Source organism: Streptopelia decaocto (assembly GCF_964273445.1).
Source record: "Streptopelia decaocto genome assembly, chromosome: 4".
Taxonomy (NCBI): Eukaryota; Metazoa; Chordata; class Aves; order Columbiformes; family Columbidae; genus Streptopelia; species Streptopelia decaocto.
The window spans coordinates 7,382,022-7,397,905 of NC_138658.1; the positions used below are offsets into that span (position 1 = coordinate 7,382,022).

General features: G+C 41.9%; 1 protein-coding gene across 1 annotated transcript; it reads right to left on the minus strand.

The window, feature by feature from the left end:
• Positions 1-1,375: 1,375 nt before the first annotated feature.
• Positions 1,376-15,501, minus strand: ETNPPL (ethanolamine-phosphate phospho-lyase). The gene is given in 14 exon segments (XM_082051223.1): positions 1,376-2,930; positions 2,932-2,934; positions 3,799-3,866; positions 4,751-4,881; positions 5,064-5,153; positions 5,839-5,993; positions 6,867-7,092; positions 7,621-7,703; positions 9,436-9,552; positions 10,540-10,633; positions 12,391-12,465; positions 13,391-13,550; positions 13,713-13,831; positions 15,445-15,501. Coding segments are annotated over 14 exon segments (1,428 nt in total). The 5' UTR covers position 15,501; the 3' UTR covers positions 1,376-2,879.
• Positions 15,502-15,884: the final 383 nt, after the last annotated feature.

Genomic DNA, 15,884 nt, shown 5'->3' on the forward strand with positions numbered 1-15,884 from the left:
GAACTCCTTTCCTGTCTTATTTCGTGACTAGAATGAAGAAACTAAGGAACGGAGACCAAAAGCTTTATTTTTGCCAGGGTTCTCAGTGCTGACCCTTTTCAGACCAGACCTGGCCTGAGCTGCTGCCAGCCAGGCTCTGACAGGGGATTAATGCAAGGTAAGACAAGGCCAAACGACTGTGACAGGATTGCCCTATCTCTGCTACCCATACGCATTTTTTTTTTAAATTGTTGTATTAAATGGTGAAAAAATACAACAAGGTAGATCAAACATGCTTATATGCAATATGCTTATATGCATATACACAGTATTTAACTATACAATATAATGAATACTCTTTCATTGACAACCCAGTTCCTTACTTTGTCGTCTCTTGTATGCAGAAGCTTTAACACTTTCTGGGTTTTTTTTCAGCTCTTAGCTTAGAGTATCTGCAGCATTGGGAACTTACTATCCAAGACATGTCTGTACAAATTCTTGAGTCCTGTTTTGCAAGAGATAGTTAAAACAGCCTTTTCTGTTTAGAAATATTTTTCTGATGGGTGTTTTCAACTTCTTCTAGTGTCTGTTTTTTTGCATGTTGGTGCTGAAAGGTGTGGGTTTAGAGGAAAGTGTCGCAGACCCAGTCAGACATTTGAACCAGACTTTTATCGCACTAAAAATGAAATCTTGTCTCTGCTTTATGATGTTGCTGTCTTGTTTTGGTTTTTTTGTTTGTTTTCTTTTGTTTGTTTGTTTGTGGGGTTTTTTTTAACATAAATGCCTTGCACATTGTAAGGACAAGTGTAAAATAAGTATTTCAGCCTTGTCCCTTGAGGACCTTGAAAGTCCCCTTCATTCATCTGCCTTTTTGCCTTGCTGCTTCTGTGTGTGTGTGTGTGTGTGTGTGAGACAGGTTGTTTCCCCTCTGGACTTTGATGTGTTGAGCACCTCAAGCAAGCTAGATTGTCATGGGAATGTGCCATTGCAATGTTAGTACTCACTGCAGTGTGCTGGTCTTGCCATGTTTTATCTAGTCTGAAGAAATTTGCTCTATGGCTCCTCCAAATTAGGTTGACTTAGGTATTCATGTAGTTTCGTGTTGGAGAAGACCTGTGGCATGCTTCCTGGTGTAGTACCAGCAGGGGGTCCAAGCAAGGACATGAAATGTGGCAGCTGAATTAAGATCTGGCTTAGAGGATAAGAGCTGCCAACAGCAGAGGACCATGTAGGACCTTGGGGAAACACAGCCCAGCCAGGTCTTCTTCGGCACGGAGACAGTTCCCCATCAAAACTGAAGTTACTTCCCTCATCAAAATAGGTGCTACTGAAGAATAAAATTAAAACAAAAAAAAATCGCAGTGGAGGACATCATAATTACAAATAAGAGATTTATTTTTATGGAAGAATTATTCAAGCATCATGAAACAGAAAATAAGCCTGCTTGAGGATGTTGGAAGACGTTACATTGAAAACATTAGTATTAATACAGCCAATTGTGTCAAATACAAAATTAGATAAGGTGCTCAATTTTCAGACATATCAGTAGGGTCATTGGAACAATTAGAAAACAGCAGAACTAGGGTATTAAAATTGAAGAGGAAATACATTTTGTCTTTTTTTTTCTGAAGTACAAACCATGTGTAAAGCTCTCAGTGTCTTCCATAGCATAGAGTTGTGCATGTATTAAAAAAGTAAAGAGGAGCAAGGCTTGTGTGCTTTCATTAGTATTTAGCACTGACAAAGAGGCAGATCAGTCTATACTATCTGCAGCACAGACTGGCAGTGGCTGCGTGCATATTTTATGCACTGGTCCTCTCATTTTAGTAACCTATCAAATGTTAGCGTAGCCGCTTTTGTGTCAGGATCTCATGCACCTGGTACGTGACTCTTCATCACCACTGACAAAAAGTAACAGCACTTATCAGGCAGTAGTTCCCACGACTGTCAAAACCATGGGATTGCAAGCTGGGCTCTCCTGGGGAAACCTCATTTTGAGACACCCTTACATTAAATTGAATCAATCAGTGTTTCTGAAATTCTATATGCTCTACTTGCAAATTTTGTGGACTGCGAGGGTTCAATATATAAACTCTTGGAAATAAAAGAATCATAAAATCTTACTCTATATAAATAGTTATCTATAAAAGTTGCTTTGTCTATAGAAAATTAGGATCCAGATTCTTCATTTTCTTTCAACACAAAGAATGTCCTGCATAAACATCGTGTCTCTACACACACAGTGGTAGACTCTTGGTAGAGCATCATTGACATTAACAAAGCTACACCAATTTACATTAGCTGGGAATATGGTCCATAGGACCTAAGTTGCACTGGAAGATAATAATAATTTCTCTCTTAAGCATTGTTTTGTGAATTCAGCCATTAAAACATGGGAAGAAATCAACATCTCAATATTACATATTGAAATTTAAAATATGGTAAAAATAGCACATTAAGCGTATAATTTTAAACTTAATAGGATTGGCATTTGCTTGTACGGTGGTTAAGCAATTCAGATTCTGTGTAATATGGGTAGATCCACAGATTTCACTGTGTGTACCTATGTCAAGCCTGCCATCAGCACCAAGGTATTTGTGTATCACTTGTCCGTTCTGTCACATCGAGATTTCAGGCCACATGGTGCAGTTCTCATGTATCTGAGAAGGTATTTTAGACTCCTACTGAAGCTAACAGGAATTCAGCCAGTTTATGGAAGGTAGGACTAGGCTTCAAACATATCCTAGGACTCGAACTATTGCACTCTTCGTCTCAAAAGCAAGCTGGACACAAAGTCGAATTGAATGAGGAAACTTTCTCTCTTCATGTTCTTATTCTTTCACTTGGCACTGAGCATTTTTTAGAAAAAAGCCCATTTTCTTGTCTGCAGGCGGTTCCATTCATATGGGTGATGCTTTCATTTGCGCCTTCTGGTTGAGAACTGCCTTCAGTTATCTGAAAAAGGAATGAAATGTCAGTGAGGACACATGCACGTCTTCTGTCATGTGTCCATTTGATTTGGTTCCCATTAGGGAGCTCTGCCTCTTCTGCTCTTTTGGTGGCACAACTTAGCTTTGAAAGAAATTGAACCGAAAGTGTGCAAATGTCTGTAAGAGGAGGCTCACATGCCAAATGTAGTATAATCTAGATAGCAAATAATCCGTAGGGTCTCTGCCTTAATTACTACATTCCTAGAGAGCTGAGCTATTGCCTTCCCGCCCTTCACAGCATCACTGGAAAACTCACCAAGGGATAGCTCCGCGAGCTTTTCAATAACACAGTGGGTGCCATGTGTTTTTAAGGGTGTGAGAAGTTTTGCCCAAAGCCAGTGCTGCAACCTAAGAAGTCCTAACCTGGATGCATGTCAGCCATTCGTACTCAAAGAGCTATGGTGGAAATGAAATCCTTGGAATACCCTGAAAATTTGGACACCCTCCAGGCTGAATGCTTGCTTTAGAAGCCAAATCTCCATTGGTAGCAGGCCATACCTAAACTAGTAAAATTTTTGATTGCTGAGCTCACAATATTTGTGCAGCCCAAAGTCTGGCTGATCTTGTTAGCACGCAAGGCAGACAAAAGGGGCTTGTCTGTAACATGTTTCTTGTGGTAGGTCTGTATTATGCACCTCCTTTTAGATTTGCCCCGGTAACATGATCCTCTCAGGTTTCTAGTAGCAGGTTGTATTCTGAGCTCAGCTTCAAGGCACAGAACCACTCACACCACAAAACTGAAGGTGTGCTCTACCAAAGTCATTTATACCTGCTTTGCCAAACACCTATCTAGGTGAGTTAAAACCAAAATAAAATATTCAAAACATACCTTTCTTTTACATTGTGCATTTGTAGATGCATCATTTTCTGTCTTCATTCCATTTGCCTCTTCCATTTCTAAAAAAAAAAAAAAAGTAATAAAATAATTAAATTAATAAGAACCGTGGAGAGTAAGCATAGTCAGTTTAACATCTGACTGAAGTAAAAATACCTCATCAGTGATTCCTCTGGGCATTTACCACACAGAAGACTAACTGAAGAATGATGAATACTTCCTAAAACATATCTCAGAGGCAATGTGATTAATGCATCAGGTCTGTGTAACTTCAGGGATGTTCAGAGAAAAGAACAAAATTAGGATCTTGACTGTAGCACGGGGGTTCAGATAGACCCTTCAGAGCCAAATTCTGCCTTTGTCCAGCACATTCATGCTGTTCTAACTCAAATTGTTACAGTCGCAGGAGATGGAAGCATTCAGTGTAGAAACCGCTTGGTACTTACGCTAATAGTATACGTGACATTATTTAGCCCTGGATTAGTCCTCAGATAGAAGATAAACTGAGCTTGAAAACCCCTCAGGCTAAATTTGAGTGAGAAAATTGTGTTCCAATAAGCCAGTTTAAAAGAAAAAAAAAGAAAACCAAGGTACAGAGCATTATGGAAAGTTTCACAGTGTTTCAGCAGTGTCTTTCAGGGCTGTGGTGAATTAACTTATTTGCTCTGTAACATATAGCATGTGCGACCAGAAATGAGTAATAACAGTCTGTGAGACAAAGAATCAATAACATGATTCTGCTTAACAAGTTTCAACAAAATATACATGGGGGCTCTTTGTTTATTTATAATAATTGGCATTAAGAACAACACGTTGGACAAGCATTAAGAAATGTAACTGATTACTTTCCCTTGCATGTAATGGCCTAGATTATAGTATTGTGGTTGATATTTCTAATGGGGCATCTGGAAATGAATGAAAAGGAGAATATCTAAAGCTTTCGTACCTGTGAGAAGTGCATCAATTGTCTCCACGACATGTTTTGCATCCTCCATACTGAAACACATTGGTGGTTTAAATTTTAGTATGTTTCTGTGAGGTCCGTCTGCACTAAGAAGTATTTGATGCTCTTTCAGCCTGTGGAAAGGGAAACATCTGTATTGGACACAAGTACAAAACTGTATTTTTGATTTTGAAACTTTTCTTTTCAAAGTACTATGTTATCAAAAGCTACACAAATTTAAACTGAAATTAGTAATTGACTGCCAGGGAATTTTAGGAGGGTTTGGTCACTGCATGTAGTCATTAAAAACATTTACTTGTAAATAAGGTGGAGGGCTTCAGCCGTGGCTGGTGTTCGCATTTGTCGATCTTTCACCAGATCCACTCCAACAAACAAACCAACACCCCTGGAGTAGAGAAATAAAGATACAGGTGAATGCAATCCGGTGTCAGTACCACAAGCCTCCTGCTGCAAATGCAAGAACTGTTTCTAACAAGTGCGGTTCTCTTCCCAGAGAAGATGTGTCTGGATAAATAAATTCAGCTGGCTCATTAAGGTTATGTGGCCAGTTAGATAATTTAATAAATTCCAAATGTGTTAAATTATCATCTAAAGAGCTTCATGAATTATCTTATTTAGAAATATAGTAATTTCTAAATAATAGAATAATTTTCTTCTTCTCTTATCCTGCAAACCTGAAGCCAAATAACAAAAAAACAAGGACAACAACAAAAAACAACACAACCCACCCCCAAACACCTGAAGGTAGTTATCATGGTAGTAACAGGAGATGAAGAAATCCCACACTAACATCTCCGGATAAAACGTCCCAGAGATTTGAACAAGGTCTCCATCATGCCGACGCTGTGCTGACAACCAGGGTCATGGATGCCTCTTTCCCCTGCTCTCTTCCTGAGCTTTTCTAGAGGCTGCATTTAGACCTAACTAATCAGATAAGTAGAAATCTTTTTTAAAAAGTTGTTGCAGGTGTAGCATAATAATGTATTTTTGTTTCACACCTTCCCCATCCAACTTGTTGATTTTTCTAGCAATTCTTTTTCTTCTCTGAAACATTGCTGTAAGGCACCCACCTGATATCTCCCACTAAGGGATGTTTCTCCTTTTGCTCAGCCAGCAACTCCAGGAGGTAACTTCCTACACGTGTAGCATTTCCTTGGAGATCTTCTTTTTCTATTACCTCTAGCACAGCCAGACCAATAGCACAAGACACTGGATTTCCTCCAAACTGATAATAAAGACAAACAGAAAAACAAAGCCCATCAGAAACATTCATCTGTGTCCATCCATGCAGTTTCCACTTGCCTTCTCCTGCTTGGCGTGTTGTGAGGACAGCTCGCAGAGGTGGGGGTGTTGTGCAACACCATTCCCCCACTTTGGGCAGGGTAAGAGGCCCAAGGGAGGGGCTCCCTCCTTCTCTGCTTTGGGTTTCAGGAATTTGAAGATTTCGTGGCTCAAGCTGCTCTCATGGTTTGCAGATCGCATGTGCGGGCAAAATGCTCCTGTGAAGAGCAGTGGGTGATCTGGTAACTCTTGAGCCTGAGGGTATGAACTCCATTGAAAGCAGGAGGACTCAGGGTGGCTGGGAAGAAGGTTCAGTCACTGGAGCAGAAGGAGGACTCAAAACCAAGAATAAAGCTGCTCCTATGTGGCATGCACACAGCTCAGGTATTTCCCAGCAGAGGGTCACTGTTTTTTTAGGTGACAACTACAGAGCAAGGTCTGCCAGGGCATGAGCTCCACCAGCACAGAGCCTGATCTAGAGAATGAAATTTTACATGGTCAGCATTCCAGGGAGGTGGGTGGACAGGGGAAAAAAGAGAGAGAGAGAGAAGTAAGGAAGAATTTATCTGTATGGATGTGAGCTGAGATACCAGAAAGCTAGTGCTGCTGGTCCATATTAAGATATGCCACTTGGTAGAGTGCATATTTCAAAGCTTCACCACTTGCTTTTAGATATCAGACTGTGATTGACTTGAGCTCTTAGTAATGTAATGCAGTGACGGGTACAGACGTTAGCTGAATCACCTGAACAACTTGTAACTGCTAAATGTAGACCAAAAGGAAAAAAAAAAAGGCACACCTTCACCTACAAACTTACTGTATTGAAATACTCCAGTCCAGAGGCACCAAAACTTTCAGCAATTTCCCTTGTTGTGACCACACAGGACATAGGGTGGCCATTGCCAATGGGCTTCCCCATGGTGACAATGTCAGGCACAAAGTCTTCGCCTTGCAGCTGGAATGCCCAAAAATGCTTCCCAACTCTGCCAAAGCCAACCTGGACCTCATCAGCTATGAACACACCACCTGCCGCACGCACATACCTGAAAAAAAGAATGGCTTGAATAACATGCTGCAGTACAAGTCTCGGGTAGGCAGTCTAGGACAAGGGAGTCTATATTACAGAAATTCTCCAGTGTGAGACCACGTTAGGAAAATAAAAGAAATAATGTGGCTGCTGAAACACAGCTATAGCTATTCAATTGATAAAATTTTTAGGTTGCTATACGTTAAGAAATCTGATATTTTAATGCAATATGGGGCACTGTGATGGTACCGCAGGGTTTTATCTATGGTGGTTCAACTTCATCTTCCATCAGATTTATGGCCTGGGGATTAAAGATAGAAAAGGAAAGACAATTATCCAGCTAAAACAAATTTGTCATCTGAGGTTCCATAAAAAAACCCAACAAAACAGAAGTAGAATCATACTCTTAAAAAAGTAGAAAGGAACCACAGATAGCCAAGAACAAGAGAGGGTGATAGCGGAATTGGTTGGACAAGCCTATAGTGAAAAAACCTGTTTCTTTGGTTAATTTTCCAGCTATGCCCCTTTGAAGTGATGTACATACTCTGCCACTTTCTGGAAATAGCCCACAGGTGGAATTATTTGGCCTCCACAGCTCTGCATGGATTCGGCTATGAAGGCAGCGATCTACAAAAAACAAACTCAGGTAAGAGCTGTGTTCATCTCTTTGGCCTTTGCACAAATATCTAACAGTCTAGAAATAAATGTTTAAATGTGTGCCTTAATTTAATCACGCAATGGGTTGGACAGCTGAGGGCTCTTGAGAACAGCTATAGCTAGAGAATTTATTCATTTTATAGTCTGGGGTGCCCAAATTTGCAGTAGCCAGGGCCAACTTTGCAGCCTGATGGGAATACAAGCACCTCTGTTAAACCTCAGTCCTATAGCAGTCCTATATAGTAAGTGGAAGACACTTACTGGTGTCACTGGACATTGGATGAGGCTCCTGGGAGCTCTGTAAATTTATTTGCAAATTTCAATTTACAAGAGACACACAACAGTGTTGGTCATTTTCCCCAAGAGGTTAATGAAACTTCTTTCATGCCAAGGCTCTCCAGTAATGGGTGATATGTGGTGATCAACCTTGAACACCAGGTAGAGGTGGGTAGAAGCTGAACTGTAAGATGACCTGAGGCTACGCTTTGGGCACCCCTGCCTAGTACAAATAACTACACAAGTAAAAGTCAGCATGAGGCACTTGACAAAAGAGGAGAAAAATTCTACAGGTGAAATAATTCCAGTTGCTAGAAATGAAAAAGAAAGTTATTTCAAGTCAGGAAGGTTAAGAGCAGTGGATCAGATACACTGGAACATCAAAATTCATTTCTTGTCAACAGCAGAGGTCTATGAAGCAGAGATACGATATTACCCCAAAGTCTCAGCACAAGTCTGCTATTAAAGGGATTGCATCCCCACACCACTTGTGAACCCCTCCCTGAGCAGCAAGAGGTCTCTCTGGGCTGGTGCAGTCTTCCTGGAAACAAGGCCGAGCAGTAACGTGTAAAGAACCGTACACTAGATTTGAAGAGGTATGCTACGGCCAAGAGTACGAAGCTTCCCATAGCATGTGAGGCTTAGCCTTTAGCACAACTTGTCCTGCCACAGGTCTATGTCACCAAAACCTAAGAAATATGCAAAAGAAAGGAAACAAGGGAAGAAAAAAAACAAAACTATCCGTTAGTAGAGAATAAAAAAAAAGTTCATGAAGAAACTAAAAGAAGAGGGACGTAAGTCCATTGGACTAGAGGGGAACATGTTCCAATCTCCACAGAAGTCTTCTGTGACTTCAGTGGGCTTTGGAGCAAGCCCTACATGTCTCACAATGCTAATGCCATCATACAAAACATTAACACACATTTTAAGTAAACCTGTTCAGAAATTATCTGTTTTTATCAAGGTCATATTGCACATGATTGAAAGGTTCATCTTTTTGGATTACTCCAAAGTTATCTTAAGCTACTAGACTCAGAAATGTTCTATCAAAATTTGATCTAACATATTTCCTCCATGTCCTGGAAACTTTTATATACCCTTGCTAGAATTCATGATGTAGCTTCTCAGCTGACCTCAAAGCTTGCCCCAAAATATTTACATTCTACTGAGTCAACGCATAAAATAGGAAATTAAACAGCTTTGCTTGTATCTGCTAATTTACGACTGTAGTATTGATCCTTTCATTGATGCCTAGAAAAACTATGATAAAAGCATCAGGCAGAAAAATGGCCCCTTTTGAACACAGAAGGGCAGTGGGAAGCAAGGAAAACTGAGTAGAAAAACATGTCCTTAGCTTCCCATTTCATGCCCTCACGCCACACTTAATAGATGAAGCCTCAGCATTTTTAGAGCACAAAACACACACCTTGCGTCCATTCTTCTGTGTTTCTTCAATAATCTTTTTCACCTCTTCAGCATAAGCACTTGCTGGATCTGGGTGGTCTTCCCTATATTTCCCTCTGTAGATATCTGGAGAAGGAGCCTGAAAAGACCAAGTTGGTTTTTGGTTTTTGTTTGTTTTTTTAAAGCACATCCTTCTATGAAACATTTACTTTCTTTTCTATAGCTCTGCATTTTTGTCCTTCAGCACAAAGAAATAATAGGAGTTAGCACTGCCTGAATTTCTGCATGGAATTGCAAAAATACTTATGGGAACTTAATTCAGCCCTGAGATGTGTTCAACATTAATGAACATAACTGTTGAAAGAACCATCATCTACCTCATCCAGCTTTGAAGACCATCCCTCCTCTCCCCCAAGACACAATACTGTGTCCTCATTCATCATCTTATTTCAAATTCTTGCAGAAAGATCCATTTCTGCAATGGGGTTTTCCAGTCTGTCACTTCCCTTCCACCACTTCAGTCGTGGTATGAATCTGTATGACCTTCAAGCCTCTACAAATGATGCTGGAAGGGGTTCAATAAACAAGGGATAGGAAGCAGTATAAAAAGGTGGATACTACTTCAGTAGCGTGGTCTAGATGGGAAAGACTTGCTTTGTGTACATATCCAGGCTGAGAATGATTTTTGTCTCTAAGATATACAAGTTCAGGCTGCAAATCAAACAGTATCCCACTCAGCTGGACACCCATGAGCTCTGTACCCAGATCTGTGTGAACGTGTGAGGTCTGCCTTTCCAGTTTTTGGAAAGAGACTCAAAAGTCCTACATTTCTTTAGCCAAACCAACACAACAGATATTGGCTAATTTCTTCAAACTGTGTAACTATACAGCGTAGTGTCTCAGGAAACTTGCAACACTATGAAGGAAATCAGCTTCACAGCTGAATACCCTCTTAGAAATCCAAAAGCAAACAATTCTGCTGTATTTAATCCACTGAAAACTAGCCAAGTGTATGTACTCTAGTGTCAGCAAAACAGAATGAAAGCGTATTTACACCAGAAGTGGGTAATTCAGTATGCTGCATAACAGGCGTAAAAACGACAACAAAGAAAAAACCCACACTTACCACATGCACAAACTCCTTCTTGCTGTCCTTTCCCAGCTCATTAAATTTATAGGGGCTGATGTCAATCACAGAGGTAACGTGGCCATGGTAAGCACTGCATGAATGTTAAATATTGAAGTCACTTTTCATCAAACATATACAAGAGCTAAATTTACAACTATGCCCATAAATAATCTAGAATAAGTGACTGTATCTGCAACACAGTAGCACTGTTTGTGAAGGAATCTTGATTTAATTTACTCAGTCTTTCTCTTGAAAGCCATATGAAGTTGCCATTGACTTTAATTCACTAGAAAGACTGGAACCAGGAGATTTTTTTCCTGCATAAAATCAAGTGCCAGGATGGTGACAGACCAAGACGATGTTCCCTGGACTGCACTACTCCTAAGGTGGCTGCCTCAGCAGCCTTCTCTACCACCTGAAGTGTGGGTCCACCTCCCACATTTCCAGCCTGTGGGCCCCACTCTGGCCAACCCAAGCTTTGCAAATGAGACCGCAACACCATTGCAAAGCCTCTCAAGACTGTACATTGCATCGGAAGGTGGGATCTCCTGCAGCAGCAGCACACTGCTACCTGCCCTGAAGGCCCTACAGGCCAGACTGTTTGGCAGAAGCCACTTTCAGGATAAGGATGAATATTGTTTGAATATAAAAGCTTTATATTCCAGAGTATACCAAAGCTGGTTACTACTGAGGCCAATTTGATTTAGAAGTGAGGAAACAGCCTTTTGAACCTAAAGCACCTGGCAGCTTCATTCAGGGAATAAACACTTCCGCTCAGCCATAAACTTGACATGAAGGGAACCTCTAACCAAATCAAAGACATGTCATAATCTCATAGTAGCACACACATAGGGCAGAGAGGATGTTTTTGCACTCCTTTATCTTCTTTACACCTTTCCACTAGCCAGTCAACAAAAATCTTCCGATGGACACAAAGACAGGACAGAAAGCCCACCTTGACTGGGACAGCAGGTATGGCAAAAACCTATGGAGCCTTGGGACCTGGGCAAAGAAATAGCTTGTGGTGTTCAGGAAGAGGAGATGTTGCAGAGAAATAGTGGCAGAGCCAGCTCCATCCTCAGCCCCTCCTGATGGAAGCTACTCTCGGTGGTGCCAAATCTTGGCCGCGTGAGTCAAGTCAAGGAAGGCTATTGGAGATCTGAGCACAACTAAGTCAAACCAGCTTCATGCTGTTCATATAGAGACACATGCTCTTGCAGTTGCTCTGGCTGGACCTTCTGATCACAACCTGAGAAGAAGATCTAGGCATACAGCAGAATAACCAACTCTACAGCTGCATCTAAGACAGGTAAACAAGGAGAGGTGTGTATGTCTCTTCCTCACATTTGATGGCCTCTCAGCACCTCCTGCTTTTGGAGCTGCTCGGTTTTGTGTGCATACTTGTGCTCACCAGAGGAGACCTGAGCATTGGTGCAGCACTGCTGCAGAGCTACAAGATCTTTCTTCTTGACCGCTGAATATTTATTTGTACAAAAAAAAAAAACCTGTGTCCAGCAGAGCGTTACAAACAGAAAGCCCTTTTCCACTCACTGATATTTCAAACCAACATTCAAGTCTCTGGCCTGAATTGCTTTGGGAGTCTCGGTAGGAAATGCCATGTAACAGGTGATTGACCTTCTGGGGTGACTGACAAGCTTATTTTTCAGAGATCATCGAAACTTATGCAGAAAAGGGATTTCCTAACCTGTTCTAGTATGAAAGCAACAAAGCTTTTCTTTCAGCAGGCAGTGCAGTACAAACAGCAGGGGGCTGCTACAAAGCTGCTTCTGAGGTAATGGCAAGAGTTGCTGGCTGCGTTCACATGAACTACTTGCTCTACGTACTTACTTTTCAAGGGTGATCACATCTTGGTGCCCATGGTACCACCGAGCCAGTCGTAAAGCAAGATCATTAGCTTCAGACCTGCGTAATAACAGATACAGCCTCAAAATAGTGAGCAAGCACTTCCAATTAAAATTGTATTCTAACGCAGAAGAGGAGTCACGGGAATAGTGGATATAATAAATCAACACAGCAGGCTCTGTTCCTATACAGATTGCAATGCTAAGGTTGAGACTGAAAATGTCATGTAAAAGGGCAAAGAAAAAAACAGCTCTTTGTATAAATAGCAAACAAAGAGATGCTTTCTCTCCCCTCCCCCAGTTTGCTTGTAGACATTTACCTCCTCTTGGTACAAATGAGATTGCTTTGCAGCTGAGAGGACAACGCAGCCACAAACCCTCGAAAAGCAGCAGCGTGCCAGCCCTGTTTCCCGCCCTCCACATCGGCTCCATCCCCCAGCGCTTGTATCGTCAGACAGCAGATATCTCAAATCTGCTCCCAGGATGCAGACCTGAACTTCCAGCCTGACCTTTGGCAGCCCCTCTGCTCACAAGTCCCTGCAGATTGTCTGTTCTGGCAATGTAAGTGATCACAGACTAAATGGACCAGTTAAAGTCTGCTCATTTCCCAGGTCATATGCCAATATAGGCATACCATTCACCAATCTATACATAACGTTCACCAAATTGCAGTCTAATCTGCTTTTCTTGATATTTTTTGTTTGTTTGCTTTTGTTTTTTCCCCTCCTTTTTTTTTTTTTTTTTTTTGCATGGCATTCAGCAGGCCAGTTTTGGTTTTTAGCAGGCACTTTCTTGTTTTTTGGCTCTCTCGCATTGAACCACCACACTAAGCATGATAGCTGCAAATGGGAAGGATCCTTTTATCGGCACTAGAAATATTTTTGTTGCTTATTACTAAGTCCTGCTTAGTAAGTTTTGGACCAAGCTGTCCATATCAAATAGGAGCAAAACAGACACAATGGAAAAAAATGAATATTCAGACATACCCAGAGTTAACAAAATAGCAAACAGACAGCTTCTCGGGCAGGGTGGCTGTAAGCCGCTGTGCATACTGAACAAGGTTGTCATGCAGGAACCGGGAATTTGTGTTGAGCAGTTCCATCTGCTTTGTCGCAGCCTTTATCACGTATGGATGACTGTGGCCAACTAGAGAAGTAATTAATTTATTATTACTAGCAAGCAGTCAGTTATTGAACCACACAAGGACATTCAGAGAAGCACAGTGAACATCATCACTTGGAAGAAGTGTGTTCTGATCGTTATTAGAAATGAAGGAATAGAAGCAGTCTTAGAAGTTAAACTGCTTACCATGTGCAACATTGTTGATACAGTCTAAGTATTTTTCTCCTTTCTCATCGAACATATATTGGCCCTGAGCCCGCACTATCTTCAGAGGGTCCTTGGCAAAGAAAACTTTGCAGGAAGGCCTAAAAGAAAATAATTATAAAATAACACCATTTTCATTTTCTCAGTTGTTCCCCCTCTGAGTTTTAGGGGCGGTTGATCTTTTGCAGCTCTGGAGAGAAGTGCCTCCCTCTGCAAAGAGCTTGTGAATAGTTCAGATGGTGGTAGAACAGGCATCTTGCTGAAACTAAAAATGGCCCCCACCGCCTTCCCCAGGCTCAGTGGTGACAGAAGTAGGTCTTTAATAAGGGCATTTTCAAACCACGACTCTGTCTGCAAGCAGTATCACAGGAGCACAGGGACTGCAAGTAACTCCAGGTCCTTATATGTCCTGCTTGCGTTTCTAGGCTTTGGCTCTGTTTATTTACATGCCTTATGAACATGTATGGCCAATTAACTTACTGCGAATATAACAGAGTTGTTAAGAACTGTTTTATACTAGAGCCAGAAATTCATTACACAGTGGATGACTGTACCGTATAGAGGTCACATTGAAGAACAAAGCACTAATGCCTTGCAGGTTTTATTTTCAAAGGTGCCAAGCAGGTCCTAAAAATCCCAGTATCTCATCTTGTCTGCTTTGGATAAAATCATTAAAAGTGCCTTTTGTAAACACCTAGATTGCTTCCAGCAAAACTCAAACTTCTTGAAAATCATGAAAAGTACTCTTTAAACATTTTTTTTCTCCTGTTCACCCTCTTGGTGAACATGCCAGCTATATAATTGTGCTGAATGATGTTACCGAATAGAGGAAAAGTCTTCTGAACTTTTAGTAACGTTTATATAGCCTCAGAGAAACACAATCATTTCCATGTAACTCAGAGATACATCCCTATTGTCAGGTATATTTAAATTATGATCTTGTAAAGCCCAAATTTCAGTCGTAGAAGGTGAAGTCGTAGTTTATCACACTTTCTAGCACCATTGTATAGATCTTTTCTGACATCTTCAGCTTTTCCTCTGGTACACTTTAAAATCAGTACACATCATCATTATCATTGGCCATTTCTTGATGACAGTTTTTTTCTTCTATTAGGTGTCAGTCGTTTCTGTGAAAGTTTCTTTTTGTTCACCCAACACAGCCAAAACCTTTAATCCTTGCACAGGCAAGAGTCCCTTAAGACTGAACTGACCCCTTAGGAGAAGCTTTTGCACACACTTTAAGAGGCCATGATTTTTTTTGAACCTTTAGTGAACTTTCTACACATTCCACATTTAGGATGCAATTAGCAAATAGCCAGTGCTAGTTGTAAAAATCTGGACTTATTTTTCATTTGGCGACACCTATTTATGAAGGAGAAAAACATGTAACTTCGCAATACAGTGGGATCGGGTACATGCACAGCCAGGACTATTGCTCAGGTCACAACTGCCGGCAGCCTTCCTGCATTTCTCCCAGTTAGACTCAGCTTAAGAAGTCTTCTCGGGCCCATTTAACAGGGACGCCTATTTTTCAGGAGCGTGCACTTTATTTTGGCAAGCTGAAGGGCTGACAGGGCTGCCCAGCGCTGTGACCCCCCGGCTCAGCGCCCAGAGGGTCCGGCCGGGCGCTGTCACCGCCGCGGCGGCCGCTGCAGCCGCCAGAGACCTTTCTCTTCCTCCTCCTCCCCGCTCCCGGCCCCGCTGCCGCCCCTACCCGATGTGCTTCCTCCGCAGGGCGAGGGTCTCCGCCTTGCTGTACCGCTGCTCCATCCCGCCGGCACAGCCCGGCTCGTCCCGGCGCTCCCCGCCTCTTATGCCAGCGCAAACCCCTCCAAATCCCTCCTCCCGCCGCCTCCCGCCCCCGCCGGGACCGCCCGGCCGCACATCCCGGGGTTTTTCCTTTGGGCGACTCGTGTTTAGCTGCGGCTCAGTTACCTCCACACTTCCGAGTTTTTCTAACATCACAAACTCGTAAAACAGCCGACTTACTAGGGAGGGACAGCGAGTGTGCCGTGGCTGTGCTTGCTCACCTGGTGTCCGTCATGCTGGTGATCAAGGCACTTTGCTACAGACATCCTAGTGGGGAGCAGCAACAGGTTGATTTAATTTAATTAGGGTCCTAGTTCAAGGGCATTCGCAGCTCCTCGTTTTCCA